This window comes from Myxine glutinosa, chromosome 13, assembly GCF_964187855.1.
Source record: "Myxine glutinosa chromosome 13, kmMyxGlut1.1, whole genome shotgun sequence".
Classification (NCBI taxonomy): Eukaryota; Metazoa; Chordata; class Myxini; order Myxiniformes; family Myxinidae; genus Myxine; species Myxine glutinosa.
The window spans coordinates 31,074,557-31,088,431 of NC_136273.1; the positions used below are offsets into that span (position 1 = coordinate 31,074,557).

Sequence of the window (13,875 nt, forward strand, 5' to 3'; positions counted from 1 at the left end):
CAGCCAAAGGGGGCCTGAACGGCAGTTTGGAGCAGGGCCGAAGAGGAACGGCGGCTACTAAATGCGCCGGTGGTGCTGCGGGACCCCCTTTGGACCTCCCTCTCCCTCCAACCATCCACCTCCTGCCTTTCCACCCTTCTTGTATACGTGAGTTTGTTTTGTTTGTTCTGTCCCTGGGTATTTAATTAAGTCTGTAGGTAAGCTAAAATTTGCACTGTGTCACCTGCGTCTTATGTGTTGTAAATAAACTTGATTGCTCCTTTTTGCTTGTGTGTGTAAATAATAAACCCCATTACTCGTCTGTACGTCTTCTCGTTTGATTCCTTTTCCTCTTGCATTGCGTCGTTTTCGTCTTTTCCCCTCATTGAGCAGCTACGGTGCGATACGGCCAAAGTTCTGGGTGAATCGGGTGAGTCAGGGATCCTGTTAGGTCGCGGTCATACACCACCGCTCGGTCATCATAACATCTAAACCACGATCTGTAACAATTGGTGTCTGGGAGTGGGATTCGAGACCCGAACCAAATTTTTAAAACGAATAGAAAAAAAAAAAAAAAATTTGGTCAAAATTACGAGCTGCCGAAATTTGTTTTGTTTAAAGCAAAACCCGAATTTTGAAATCGCGCCATGGCTGGGCAAGGCGACGGGATGCCGGTGGGAGAGCTAGAAGAGGGGTTAGGAGTAACCCAGGATCAAATGGAGGGGAGCAATGAGGAGGCGGTTGAGGGAGTATCAGACGCACAAAATGGCGCGCTCGCGCACGTGGTTGAAGAGTCCCAAAATAGCGGCGCCGCGGAGGGCGAGCCCGCGGTGGCGGCTGGGGACGCTGGGCAAACCGGGTTTGACCTCAGATTATTCTTGACCCAACTGAATGCAAAAATGGATAGTATGGGGGGCCAAATGGGGGCAATGAGGGACGAAGCGAGGGGTACCAATGCCCAAATTGGGGAGTTAGACAAGAAATTTGGGAAGTTAGACAATAATTTTGAGGGGTTAGACAACGGGATAAAAGAGGTGAAAAATGGGTTAATGGGGTTAGAAAATAGGATGGAGGACAAATTGCGGGAGATAGGGGAACAATCTGCCAGGGAAATCAAACGAATGGGAAACCAGATAGAGGAGGTGCAAATCGGGTTAGAAAGTAAACTGGATGCTCAGAGGGATGAATTGGGACAGATGAGGGTGGCATCTACAAAAGAGATGGGGGAGATGAAAGAGGAGATACGACGAGGTGTGGGTGAGGAGGTTTCGGGGCTACGCGAGGAGGTAAAGCGAGGTGAAAAGCGTATAGAGAAAGAGGTGAGAAATAATACGGCTAAGTTACAAGGGGGAATAGAAGATCTGACGGAGGAGGTGGAACAGCTGACAGAGGGACAAACGAAGTTAGTGGAGCAGGTTCAAAGGAACACTGCAGTACTCGGAGGGTTAAAGGCGACACAAAAAGAAATTAAAAATGACTTGATAGCGACACAGAGGCAATGTCAGATGGTACGTGAGGAACTGACAATGAGGGTGGACGAGGTGACAGAGATAATGGAGACAAAGGACCGGCAGGTGAGGATGCACATAGAGACGGTCACGGTAGCCCTAGAGGACGAACTTGAGGAGACGCACCGAGAAATAAAAGAGGTTAAACAAAAACTAGAGGAAGTGGAAGAAGAGGTGAGTGAAATTAAGAAGGGACGGACAGAAACTAAGAGAGAAATCCAGGAAGAGGTAATGGAATATGTACAAGGTCTGTGTTCAAATCATGATGAGGTGCTCACTAACCAAATAAAAAGTTTGCAGGTGGCAGAGGAGGTGCGACGACGAAGTACGGAGGTGAGTGGCAATGTATATGATGTGAGGAAAGCTTCAGTCGGCTTGGGGGTTGCTTTGGATCCGGGTGTTCGTGAAAGGCCGTTGGTGAAGTGTGTGACAGGTCAGGTGTGCGAAAAAAGAGGTGTGCGAGAATGTCCAACCATGGGGTGTGTGAGGAAAAAGTGCACGCCAAGCAGTGAGTGTGCCGTCAGGAGTGAGCCGGTCGTAGCGCGTGTGCGAGGGAGCACAGGGAAGCGCGGTGTGGTGAGTGTTACGGAGGAAGTAACGAAAAAGTGTGCACGAGAGGATGCGCGAGAAAGGTGTGTCACGGACGGGTGCATGAGGAAAGAGTGTGCTGTCGAGAGTAAGGGTGAGTGCGCGGTCAAGAATGGAGGTGAGAGTAGTGAGAGTGAAACGGAGCGTGAGTTGGTTATGACAGGTGAGCGAGGATGTACACCTGGAATGGAAGGATGCACACCTGGAATGGTAGAGCGTGTGTGGGAAGGCACATTTGAGTTGGTGGTGAGGCACGTGGTTGGGTGTGCGAATGAGAGCACACCTGTGATTGTCACGGAGGAAGTGACCGAGGAGGGGGCGCGAAGAGGTGTGTTGGTGAGGTGTGCGACCAACGAATGTGTGCCAAAGTGTTCGGTGGTCGGGTGTGTGACCAAGTCGGCGAGCGGAATGAGTGTACCGAGGTGTGTAAGGAAAGGTACGAGGAGAATGGGAACAGCTGCATGTATGAGCAAGAAAGGGGTAGCGTATGCTTGTAAGCATCCAGGTGAGGGGTCGACGGTAACCAGGTTAGAGGTTAGAACGACTTATAGCCGAATCAGGCCCTCGGTGCGCGTCGGGCAGCTTCGCGTGCCGCGAGGACCAGCGGGGATCCGAACCACGGCGGTTTCGAAAGAACCGCCGTACGCGATCCACGCTGTGCCTCGCTTGGAACGGCCGCGTCCGGGCTCCACTAGGCGGAGCGGGCAGCTGGATAGGAAGGGTCGTTATGGCGACCACGTTTTGTTAAGACGTGCCGGCAGGTCGAGATCGGGACATTGGATGGCTCCACGCCGAGGTGGTGCGTGGGATCTCGGCCCGGGTAAGCCCCCGCCCCTGCCCCGAACGCGGGACGCATCCAGCCGCCGGCACAAAAGAATCCGCGTTCATTGCTCGGCTGTACGAAGCCGGGCTGTAGACGTGAATTGGCGCACCGAGAGGATGTAATAAGTAGACGGGTGAGGGTGATAGTGATAGTGATTTAAAACGAAATTTAGAAAAGTGAATAGAATTGGCAGTAAATGGGAAATTTTTGAATTGGTTGGAATTTGGGACGAACAAAATTGATAGTGAGAGACCCCCGATGTGGTGGGATGGCAAATCCACCATCCCTCACAGACGTGGGGCAAAGGAGCAATAGCTTATGGGGTGTATGGCAGTGAAAACTAGCCCGGGTGGGTTAGGTTATATTGTAGGGATCTAGCGAAGATGACATTAGGTGACGTTAAGTTTAGTTAGTGACTGATACCTGTAGTGGGGACGCAGGTAGATTAGTGTGGATGATAATGACGAGGGAGCGCAATAGTTTAAAGGGACGACTGGGAAGCGCAAGTTTCAGAGGGGAGTAGTTAGATGAGATGATGCCGTGTGGTTGAGAATTGAACAGGTGTGATTGCACAGGTGTGCAACTGGACAGGTGTATGGAATAAATGGTATGGAGTATTGGAATGGATGGTCGTGGAGTGAGTATGGTGGAAATTGTGGAGTGGAGTGGATGGTGCGAAGGTGTGAATGGGGGAAGAGTGGACCCCCATCACGGATACCCGGGGCGGGTAGTGTAAGTGTTAGGTAGAGGGTACAGGTAAATTGTGGTTGGATATTGGCATCTGTGGTGCGAGGTGAAAGAATGGTATTTGGATGGGTGCATTAGTGTCGTGGAAATGGCTGGGCGTGTAGCCTGTTAGTGTGTGTAGTTGGTTGGGCGCTCCACCACTGTGAGGATGTCGGCCAGGTGAGGCCGCAGGTGGGCTCTGGGAGCCGGTAGTAGTTGTTGTGGATGGGGCCCGAGGATCCGGAGGACGGACCCGGGTAGCCCAGTGCCAGAGGGCACCGAGTGGGGTGACAGAGCCAGGAGGGGCCTGCCCCAGTTAGATAGGTTAGGGTGAGGAGCTAGGTAAGCTCGGGTGGCAACTACAGTGGTGGAGGTGTGCAGGTGGGTAGACCTGCTGGGAGAGTTACACGTCGCAGCCCAGAAATTGTGCGAGGGCACCGGGAGATGAATCGGGGGAGTGAGACCCCAAATTGAGAAGCACCACAGTTTGGGCAATGGGAATTGGTTATTAGAACCCATAGTGTAAGTTGGCCAATGGATTGGCAGGGAAAGACCCCGGGTAGTGTAAAGTGTGTTAAAGTCATTTAGAAAATAGTTAGGATGAAGGATCTCCTCGCACCATCTGCATCCACTCACCTGAGGTGACAGGTACTCCACACCATGCCATGTTTTGATTATTTTTTATGATGCAAATGTTTGGATTGTGAGACGCATCATGACGTGGGTGTGACATTGTGCGTAATTCCATCTCTCCCTCCTTATGAGGATTGATGATGAATTGGTGATGGCAAATTTTGAAGTAGAGGGATTGTGGAGACGAATTTGGTATAGGGGAAATATGGGGAAGACGTGACAGTAGTGACGAATTTGTAAATGGGTAGATTTTTGTACATATGGGGTAAGGGCAGGGGTAGGGTAGGTGACAGGGGGGTGACGTACGGTAGGGACGAGCTTTCTCACTTCGCCCTCCGTACGCATTTCGCCTTGCATTGCCTTATTGACGTGTACCCTTGTGACCTTACCCCTCGCTCAATTGTCTTTCTTTTGTCTCCCACATGACCTGTGCGCCGTTGGGCGCCGAGGGGAGCGTGCGTGGGTCGGCCATTGTGCGCCCGAAATTCCCAGAACCAGCTGTCTGCATCGATGCACCACATTATGGACCACATGTCTGTGGCCGAGCACCACTTATGGACCCCATGGGTTGGGGCATGGCCCCTCTGCTGGAACCGGCCATGAGGGCCCGAAATCTTGCTGGCGGACCTTGGCCACAGGGCACCGATGCCCCACAGGTGAACCACACTAGTCGGCCCTGTGGGCCATAAATAAAATCAAATAAAAAAGGGACACATGGGGCACACTTTATTGCAAATAGGCCGCCAGTAAGAAAAGCAAAGAAAATGACAACAACTGGAAGAGATAATAATAACCAGCAGAGGGAGCCGAAGAGCAAGAGACACCTGCAGGGTTAGGGGTTGTTGATTTTATTTTTATTGAACATTGTTGAACAGTGATGACTGCACCGATTGGTGCTTGAGGGTGCTTTGGTGCGTTTTTGGGTGCGTTCATGGTGCGTCGATGCAGAGCAGACTGTCTCCCCCCCAGAAAGAACAATTACAGCTCCTGGGTTAGTTTTGTAAATAAAAATAGCGTCAATTGTAAATAATGCTTCCCACCGTCAGTGTGTAGTTTGAAGACCATTCCGCAATTCGGTTAACTGTGGGCGTAAGTCTGTTAGGCAGGGTGCAATGGAGCAGCGGGACACATTTATTATGTTTTAAAACTGTCGCACTCAGGGTCAGGTTAAAAGTAGAGGGAACTACACCTACGTGTCACACTAAAAGTAAAAGTTGTAGGCCCGGGACGTACCTAAGAGGAGGAGGGTGCAGTGTTGCGGATATGAGGACTGTATATTTTTTTGATTGTGTTGTATTGTGGTAAATTGGTGTGAATTATTATTATTGTTGTTATTGTTATTCGGTGCCTCCTGCCTCCGGAGCTGTGTAAAGATCAAAAGGGCGTTCCATAATTAGTCCACAAGCATACACGTCAGCCAATCATAGAATATCCATGTTCGATAGTTATATCTTATTCTGTGTATTAGTGTAAGGCTGTGTCTTCCATTAATTGAAATACTCCATTGCACCAGTGAAAGAGAATAGATCCCCTTTCCTTCCCATCCCCAAAACCTCCATTTCCATATTACATCCCCTCTCGTCACTGCTGAGCCCTCGATTCCCAATCACCTCCCCTCCAATAACCGCCATTGACCATGTGCTTTGAGTCGGAGAAGAAAGGCGTGTCTCCACCTCGTCAGAGGGGAGGAGGGGCGTGCCCGCCCGTCGTCATCCAAGGCGGAGCCCGAGGGTCGCGCGACCAACCAGGGCCGAGGTGAGCACCCCGATGGGCGTGTCCAAAACGCCGGGGGCGTAATCGCTGGAGGCGCTATAAAAGGCGCAAAACGGGAGTTGGTCAGGGATGCACGAGGAGTTGGTCAGGGATGCACAAGGAGTTGGTCAGGGATGCACAAGGAGTTGGTCGCAAGGAGTTGGTCTGAGTTGGTCTGAGTCGGTTGCGTTGGTAAGGAGTCGGTGGTCAGTTGGTTGCGGTGCGGAGTCGGTGGTGAGGAGTGAGAGAAACAAGAAAGGGTTGAGGGTTTGGACCAGACAAGTCCTGGGAACGCAGCGGACGGAGGCCGCAGCAGCAAGAGCACCCAACAGCCAAAGGGGGCCTGAACGGCGGTTTGGAGCAGGGCCGAAGAGGAACGGCGGCTACTAAACGCGCCGGTGGTGCTGCGGGACCCCCTTTGGACCTCCCTCTCCCTCCAACCATCCACCTCCTGCCTTTCCACCCTTCTTGTATACGTGAGTTTGTTTTGTTTGTTCTGTCCCTGGGTATTTAATTAAGTCTGTAGGTAAGCTAAAATTTGCACTGTGTCACCTGCGTCTTATGTGTTGTAAATAAACTTGATTGCTCCTTTTTGCTTGTGTGTGTAAATAATAAACCCCATTACTCGTCTGTACGTCTTCTCGTTTGATTCCTTTTCCTCTTGCATTGCGTCGTTTTCGTCTTTTCCCCTCATTGAGCAGCTACGGTGCGATACGGCCAAAGTTCTGGGTGAATCGGGTGAGTCAGGGATCCTGTTAGGTCGCGGTCATACACCACCGCTCGGTCATCATAACATCTAAACCGCGATCTGTAACATTTTTTTTCCAGAAATTTTTTGGAATTTTTATTTCAAAATCAACTTTTTTATTGTAACTGAAGAGATCAAACTAAACAGTGTTGTAGTTCGAGGAGGTTACATGTCAGGAATATCTGCAAAAGCATGCCCAAATCAAAATTCACTGATTCCAAAAGTATTCAGCCCCTTACGTCAGTACTTGGTAGAAGCATATTTTGCAGCAATGACTGCGATGAGTCTTTTTGGGTAGGCCTCTACCAGCTTCCTCAGTGAGATGGTGAAATCGTTGCCCATTCTTCACGTGAAAATTGCTCTAATCTGCCAAGTTTGATGGGGATCGTCGATGGACTGGAATCTTCAAGTCTCGCCATAAATGTTCAATTGGGTTCAAGTCAGAACTTTGACTGGGCCACTCAAGAACATTTATTTTCTTCTCATTCAGCCACTCCAGTGTGGCTTTACCTTTGTGCTATGGATCATTGTCCTGCTGAAATGTGAATCTCCTACCCAGTTTCAGATTCATGGCTGACTCAACCAGGTATTTATCAAAGATTATCCTGTACATTGTACCATCCATTACCCTTCTATCCTGACAAGCTTGCCAGTTTCTGCTAATGAAAAGCAGCCCCATAACATGATGCTGCCACCACCATGTTTAACAACTAGTGGGGATGGTGTTGACTGGGTGAAGTGCAGTGTTAGGCTTTCACCAGACATAACGCTTTGCATTTAGACCAAAACATTCAATTTTTGTCTCATCTGACCACCAAATCTTTCTCCACATGCCTGCAGTATCATTAAGATGCTTCTTCGCAAACTCCATACGAGCTTTTCGATGCATCATTTTCAGTAATGGTTTGTTTCTTACTACCTCTCCATTATAGAGGCCAGCTTTGTGAAGGGAACGAGATATTGTTGATTGATATGAACATTAACCCCCATCTCGGACAGAGTCTTGCAGATCTTTCAAAGTTATTGTTGGATTTACAGTGACATTCCAAACCAGTTTCCTCCTTGCCCGGCTGCTGAATTGTGATGGGCGACCTGGTCTGGGTAGAGTGTAGGTGGTGTGATACGTCTTCCACTTCTTAATGATGAATTTCACTGTACTCAAAGGGATAATGAGTGACTTTGAAATTTTCTAATAACCCTCTCCTGAAAGGTGCTTCACCATTTTATGTCTGACTTCTTTGGAAAGCTCCTTGGTCTTAATGTTTGCCTTGTTGGGACTGAGTGGGTTGAACCTTAAAACTCCTTAGATAAGTGGGGGAGTTTAATTTTTAACTTAAACCACTGATTACATACAGGTGAAACCTATTACACTTCTTTTGTAACCTTTCAAACAAATAATTTGCTCCTGAAGTGATTTGGGGTTAATTAGGCAAAGGGTTTGAATACTCATGCAACTGAGAATCATTTGATTTTCTGTTAATCGAACTTATTCACATTTTATCTAATTTTTTTTGCTTTATCACTTTGGAGTAGTTTGTGAAGACTCTATATATTTAGTTTGATTTGAAAGCATCATGAAATAAGCTCAGGTGGCATCAAATGTGAAAACATTGGAGAGGGGTGAATACTTTTGCAGGCCACCGTATTTGACGTGCATGACTGCATTATCTGGTTTATACTTTATCATGATTGACTTTTGTTTTTATTTAATCAAGCAATAGCTTCAATGTATGCTCAGCTGTGTCTTCTAGAAATGTTATCTGTTATCTGCCATTTGGAACACCTAATATAAAAGTACGAGTTCATCTTTACACCTGCTATAATGGTTGATTGATTTGTTAAGTACTAAATGACATGTGTTACATATATTACGACTAGGTGCTTTTGCAGTCTTCGGCACATTATAATTTGAGCAAAACAAGTGGTAAAATGGTGCAAGCCTGTAAGGCATCGTCGACACAAGTTGCCTTGCCACTCGGTTGTGCACAAAAGGAATGGGACATCTGCACCTGATTACCATTCAAGTGTGACTTTGAGCTGCAATACAATAACAACTTCTTCCTCATCGTCTACATTGAGGTGTTTATTTGTGGAGACAGCTGGAGGAGGCTTAGAACATTGAATCGATCAAGCACCATGCTTCTCTACAAGCAGTAGGCAATCAACTTGGAACTTATTTCTTTAATAGGCTATCTTAGTAGCCAATCAAATTTCCCCCTACATCGCATTGAGGTAGACCTATAGGAAGTTGTCTGCGTAACTGAAGGCAAATTTTTGGGTAGGCCTCAATTTGTTTTAGGTTGGGCAAGCATATACTTTCAAAGGCTTAAAAAATCCAAGAATATCGTGAAATGGGGTGAATAGGGACAGCAAGGTGAATAGGGACACAAACTGAAAAAAAGTTCGGAAACTTTTTTCGCTGAAAATTGATAACCACACTGATTTGTTGATATTTGGGTTGAAAGTGTTCTCTTGTTTTTTTAAAAAGCAACTTATAGTCCCTATTAACCCCATATATGGGTTAAATAGGAATAAATTTTGGAATCTTTTCAGAATCATTGGAATCTCCCGCGATGACGCTATCTCCGAGGGCCTTTCACTTAATCACCGCAGGCAGGTTGGTGGTCTTTCCGTCTTCTACCGACTCCTCTCCGGCCTTGCTCCCCCAGCTCTCTCTGGGCTCTGTCCCCCAAATATTCCTGCAGGTCGCACAAGATCTGCCTGCAACCCTCTTATGGTTAAACTGCCAAAATCAAGACTTTCTGCTCACCTTCACTCCTTCATTCCTCTTTTCTCCCACCTCTGGAACAAACTCCCTCACTCTCTTCAATCCCACTCCTCCCTCCAGGTCTTTAAAACGGCTGTTCACAACCATCTCTTATCTTCCCCAATCCAAAACCTTGATCTTTTCTACCCCTGCTAATTTCACCCCAAATCCACTTTTTTGAGGTGACTTTTAACTTCTTTCCTGGAAGTCCTTGGTGTCCTTGCGTTTTATACCTATCCTGCCTCCTCCCAGGCCCTCTCCCTCCAAAAACATCTCCCGATGTCCCTGCTCTCAAATGTTGTGTTTGTGTGCTTCCTCCCCTTCTCTCCCCATCTTGTCGACCGCTCCCCTTTTTATATACTTTGTTTGCTTGTTTGTTTGATTTGTTTGTTTGATAAATGTTAGCTCTTTCACGAGCCTCGACTCTGTATACAAAAAAATAAATAAATAAAAAATAGGATTTTTATGGCTGTCCCTATTCACCCCGTTTTACGGGTGAATAGGGAAAGTCACTAATACAAAAAAATAATAATCAAGAAACAAACCTGAGTTTCCAACTTATTGCTAAATTGATAGCTCAGATGGATGCACATAATATGTACCCATAAATATAAACCACGGTGCCAATGAAAAAAAATATGGGATAAAAAGTTTCTCCAAACTGTCCCTATTTCTTGATTATTATTTTTTTGTATTAATGACTGTCCCTAAAAAAAAAAAAAAAACACCTTTAGAGGCCATTTTTCCCCGCAAGCGGGGGTTGGCCTTTTTCGGGAACCGTGGTAGTTGTTGTTTTTCGGTCCCCTTTTTGAAGCAATGTTTTACGGCCGGATGCCCTTCCTGACGCCAACCCTTTTTGCCGCCTTTAACGACAAGCAGGGAATTACCAGTGAACTGGTACTCAATTAGCCGGCCTCGGAAGGTATGACAGGCTGAGTCAACCCCCCTGGCGTTAATTCAGCGATCGACCGGGTTTCGAACCCAGGATCCTAGGATCCTAAGCTGACACCCTAGCCGCTAGCCCAACACCAGGGATTAGCCCGTAAAACGGGGTGAATAGGGACAGCCATAAAAATCCTATTTATTCCTATTTAACCCATATATGGGGTTAATAGGGACTATAAGTTGCTTTTTAAAAAAAACAAGAGAACACTTTCAACCCAAATATCAACAAATCAGTGTGGTTATCAATTTTCAGCGAAAAAAGTTTCCGAGCTTTTTTTCAGTTTGTGTCCATATTCAGCTTGCTGTCCCTATTCACCCCATTTCACGGTACTCAAAATATATGTTTCTTAATAAATATCCCTCATTGGTTCAGACTAGAATACGACGAGAATTGACTATTGGTAATGCAAAGCAAAAAGCAAAATACCACAGTATTATACATAGGCTCTGAAATTTTGGGTAGGCCCGGCCAAACCTTAGGGTACCCAGGCCTACCCAGGGCTAAATTAATTACAATCTACAAAACATAGCAATAATGAAAATGAAATTGGAAAATGACTTTTGCATGCACTACAATGTTAATTATTACCTAAAAAACAACTAATATATTACAAAATAAGTTTATACAAACTGCATCCACAGGAAGAAGATTGTACCAGAGCTTTGGGGTAGAGGGGCAACAGACAGAGCTCAATCACCACAGCGGGGTTGAGTGTGGGGTCCAGGTGCCATTTTCATTTGTGCTGTGGATGATGAACGGAGCTTGATGGAAAATGTAGACACCTTTGGTTTGATGAGCTCCGTAACGTATGAAGGCGCAAGTCAATTTTGAGCATTGCAGGTGAGAAGCAAGAGGAAGCAATTATCCCTCTTGTTTTGTTTGGTGTCTAGGGAGAGCGTCCCAGAAGGTATAAAAATGGTAAAACCTTCGTTTTCGGTCAGACAATTTCACCCACAACACTGTTGCCCTTTAAGGTTTGACAACTTTTTTCAAAAGGGGAAATTGATGGTGCATCATTGATTCACAGCGATTCTAACTGAAGCTTGTTGCAGGTCTTACCAAAACTCTTCACTGATTGGCTTTTTCACTGGACTGTGAAACCTCTTGTGGGCAAACTACAGTTTGCAGTGGATATTATAAAGATATCATTATTGTAATGGCATTCACATTTGGATGTACCGGTATTTGATTTCTTAGGCCATCCCCCCAAGCCCTCTCCCTCCCACACATCTCCCTGCTCTCAAATGTTGTGGTTGTGTGCTTCCCCTTCTCTCCCCATCTTGTCTTCCACTCCCTCTTTTTGTATATTTTGTTTGTCTGGTTGATTTGTTTGTGAAATAAATGTTAGCTCTTTCACGAGCCTCGATTCAGTATACAAAAACAAAAAAACAACAACAAAAAAACAACACAATATTGTAATGGACTCTGCCTCCCGAATGGGTGACATGAGATCACCGGATATGAACTCCATACACAAGATAAAAAATGGTTTCAAGTCCTCAAAATACACTAGATTACAGACAAACTAGAGGAGATTTTATCACTCTAAATACCAGATTCTGCACAGGGGACTCCAAGTTTCATTTGAAGAGCCGCCTTCGTGGTCACTCCTGGAAACTGACCACGCCTGCGGCCTACTGCAGAAGGAGAGCAGTCTTCTCTACTCATTGCCTGGTTAACGTGTGAAGTGGACTTGAAGAAGAAGCCGTTCAATCACCGCCTGTTGATATATTCAAAAATAATTTTAAAAGACTGCTGTTTCAACATTAATAGGACCACATAGGGCGATGCCCTCCTGTCCTACTTCCCTACCTGACCTGACCTGACTTAAAAGTGACAGGTTTAATAAATAATGGTGATGGGGCCACAGGAAGCAAAACTGGGAATTACAAAATACAGAGATAACCGCAAAGAAGGATCTGGGGTGGTAATACTAATACTAATAGTAATCGATGCAGCCACATAGGCCAGAGGGGAGGGAGCCATATTGGTTGGCATGCTAGAACAAACGAGAAAAGGTAACCGAGACCGAGACAAGGCCAAATAATTGGTAAGTAACCTTACATTGCAGTAAGTGAGAAGGTCCGATATTGTAAAGCTGCTGATGCCATGTCGTTGCCAGAGAAGTAAATCCAAAAACCAAATGGTGGCGCGCACGGCATTATGGGAAACTCTGAAAACCCTCTCTTGTCGGTAAAACAAATTGGGTTTTCGGTCTGTTGTATTCGTTGGTGGTTGGCAGGGCTTGGAGGTAGCTTGTGTTTGGTTGGATGTGTGAGGGTCTCTATGCGCATTTAGGGCCCGCACAGAAGGCCTGCCTTTTTTGCAGTGAAAAAAGGTAAAAACTCAAACATTTGAACAGCCTTGGACGTGCACCTTGACCCCATGGTCAAGGCACATCGTCAACAAGGCTGTCCCCATTACAATACACATGCGCCTCAACCCCGAGGGGGAAACGCATGGTCATTCAAAACGCATGCATCATGCCCCCAGACTGGTGGGACCACTCCTCTTAATAGGAGTGAGACCCCTTAATCCACTGGCAGGGAATTACTCCTGCCAGGTCCGATTTCCATGCAGTACTTGCGCACAGCCACAGGGCGGCACACTGCGAAAAATCTGGTGCAGCACAGGCATGATGGGTCGAATGGCCCCCCTCTCTTGCACCAAAGCTCCTTGTAGTCCCCCTCCATCAAATGCACCAACATCGGTGGTGTAATTGTTGGAGTGTGCACTTTGAGTCTGCGAGGTCGGAGGTTCGAACCCCGGACCAAGTCACACCGACAATTGTAAGAATGGTACGCGCTGCTTTCGAGGCTTGACGCTCCGAATTTTAAAGCAAGGGACAGAGCACGGACGAGCAACCGCAAGTCAGTAATAATAGCGCAGGCTTTGGTGGGCCTAATAGTCTCTCCTCCTGCGTTGACCTTCCTTCTTAGAATTTAATAAGGGAACTCATATTTATTTATTTATCAATTTATCTATACCTGTCCACTGTCCGTGAATAAATGCTTCGACTTCGCCAAATCAGCAAACCTTTCGCGATGACGTAATTACGTACACTGACGTCACCCGATGACGGCACGACGCCAGCGGTTAACGTAGAATGGATACAGGCGCTGGCGAGTGATTCTGCGCAGCTTTGGCTGTGTTTTTGGCGTTGTGGCCGAGGTGTGAAGATGTCCCAATCGAACGACGATCCTCGGGGGCCGGTGCTCCATGTGGTGGTCGTGGGTTTTCACCACAAGAAGGGGTGTCAGGTGAGAGAGGGCACTGTGTGGGCGCCTCGGGTCGGAGAAACGAACCAGTGCTGTGGAGATGGGACTGGGCCAGGTTAATCATGTATGAGGGGGTGGGGAGGTTGGCACTTGTCAGGTCCATGAAATGAATGAATTGATGGATGGA

The 13,875-nt window shown here is 46.9% G+C and overlaps 1 protein-coding gene across 1 annotated transcript in view; it reads left to right on the forward strand.

Annotated features, from left to right (window-relative positions):
- Positions 1 to 13,135: 13,135 nt before the first annotated feature.
- Positions 13,136 to 13,875, forward strand: part of LOC137438781 (late secretory pathway protein AVL9 homolog) — an 86,574-nt gene continuing 85,834 nt past the window's right edge. Inside the window, exon 1 of the mRNA XM_068134134.2 lies at positions 13,136 to 13,730. Coding sequence (XP_067990235.2) covers positions 13,650 to 13,730 — 81 coding nt within the window. The 5' untranslated portion in view covers positions 13,136 to 13,649. The remainder of the gene's footprint in view (positions 13,731 to 13,875) is intronic.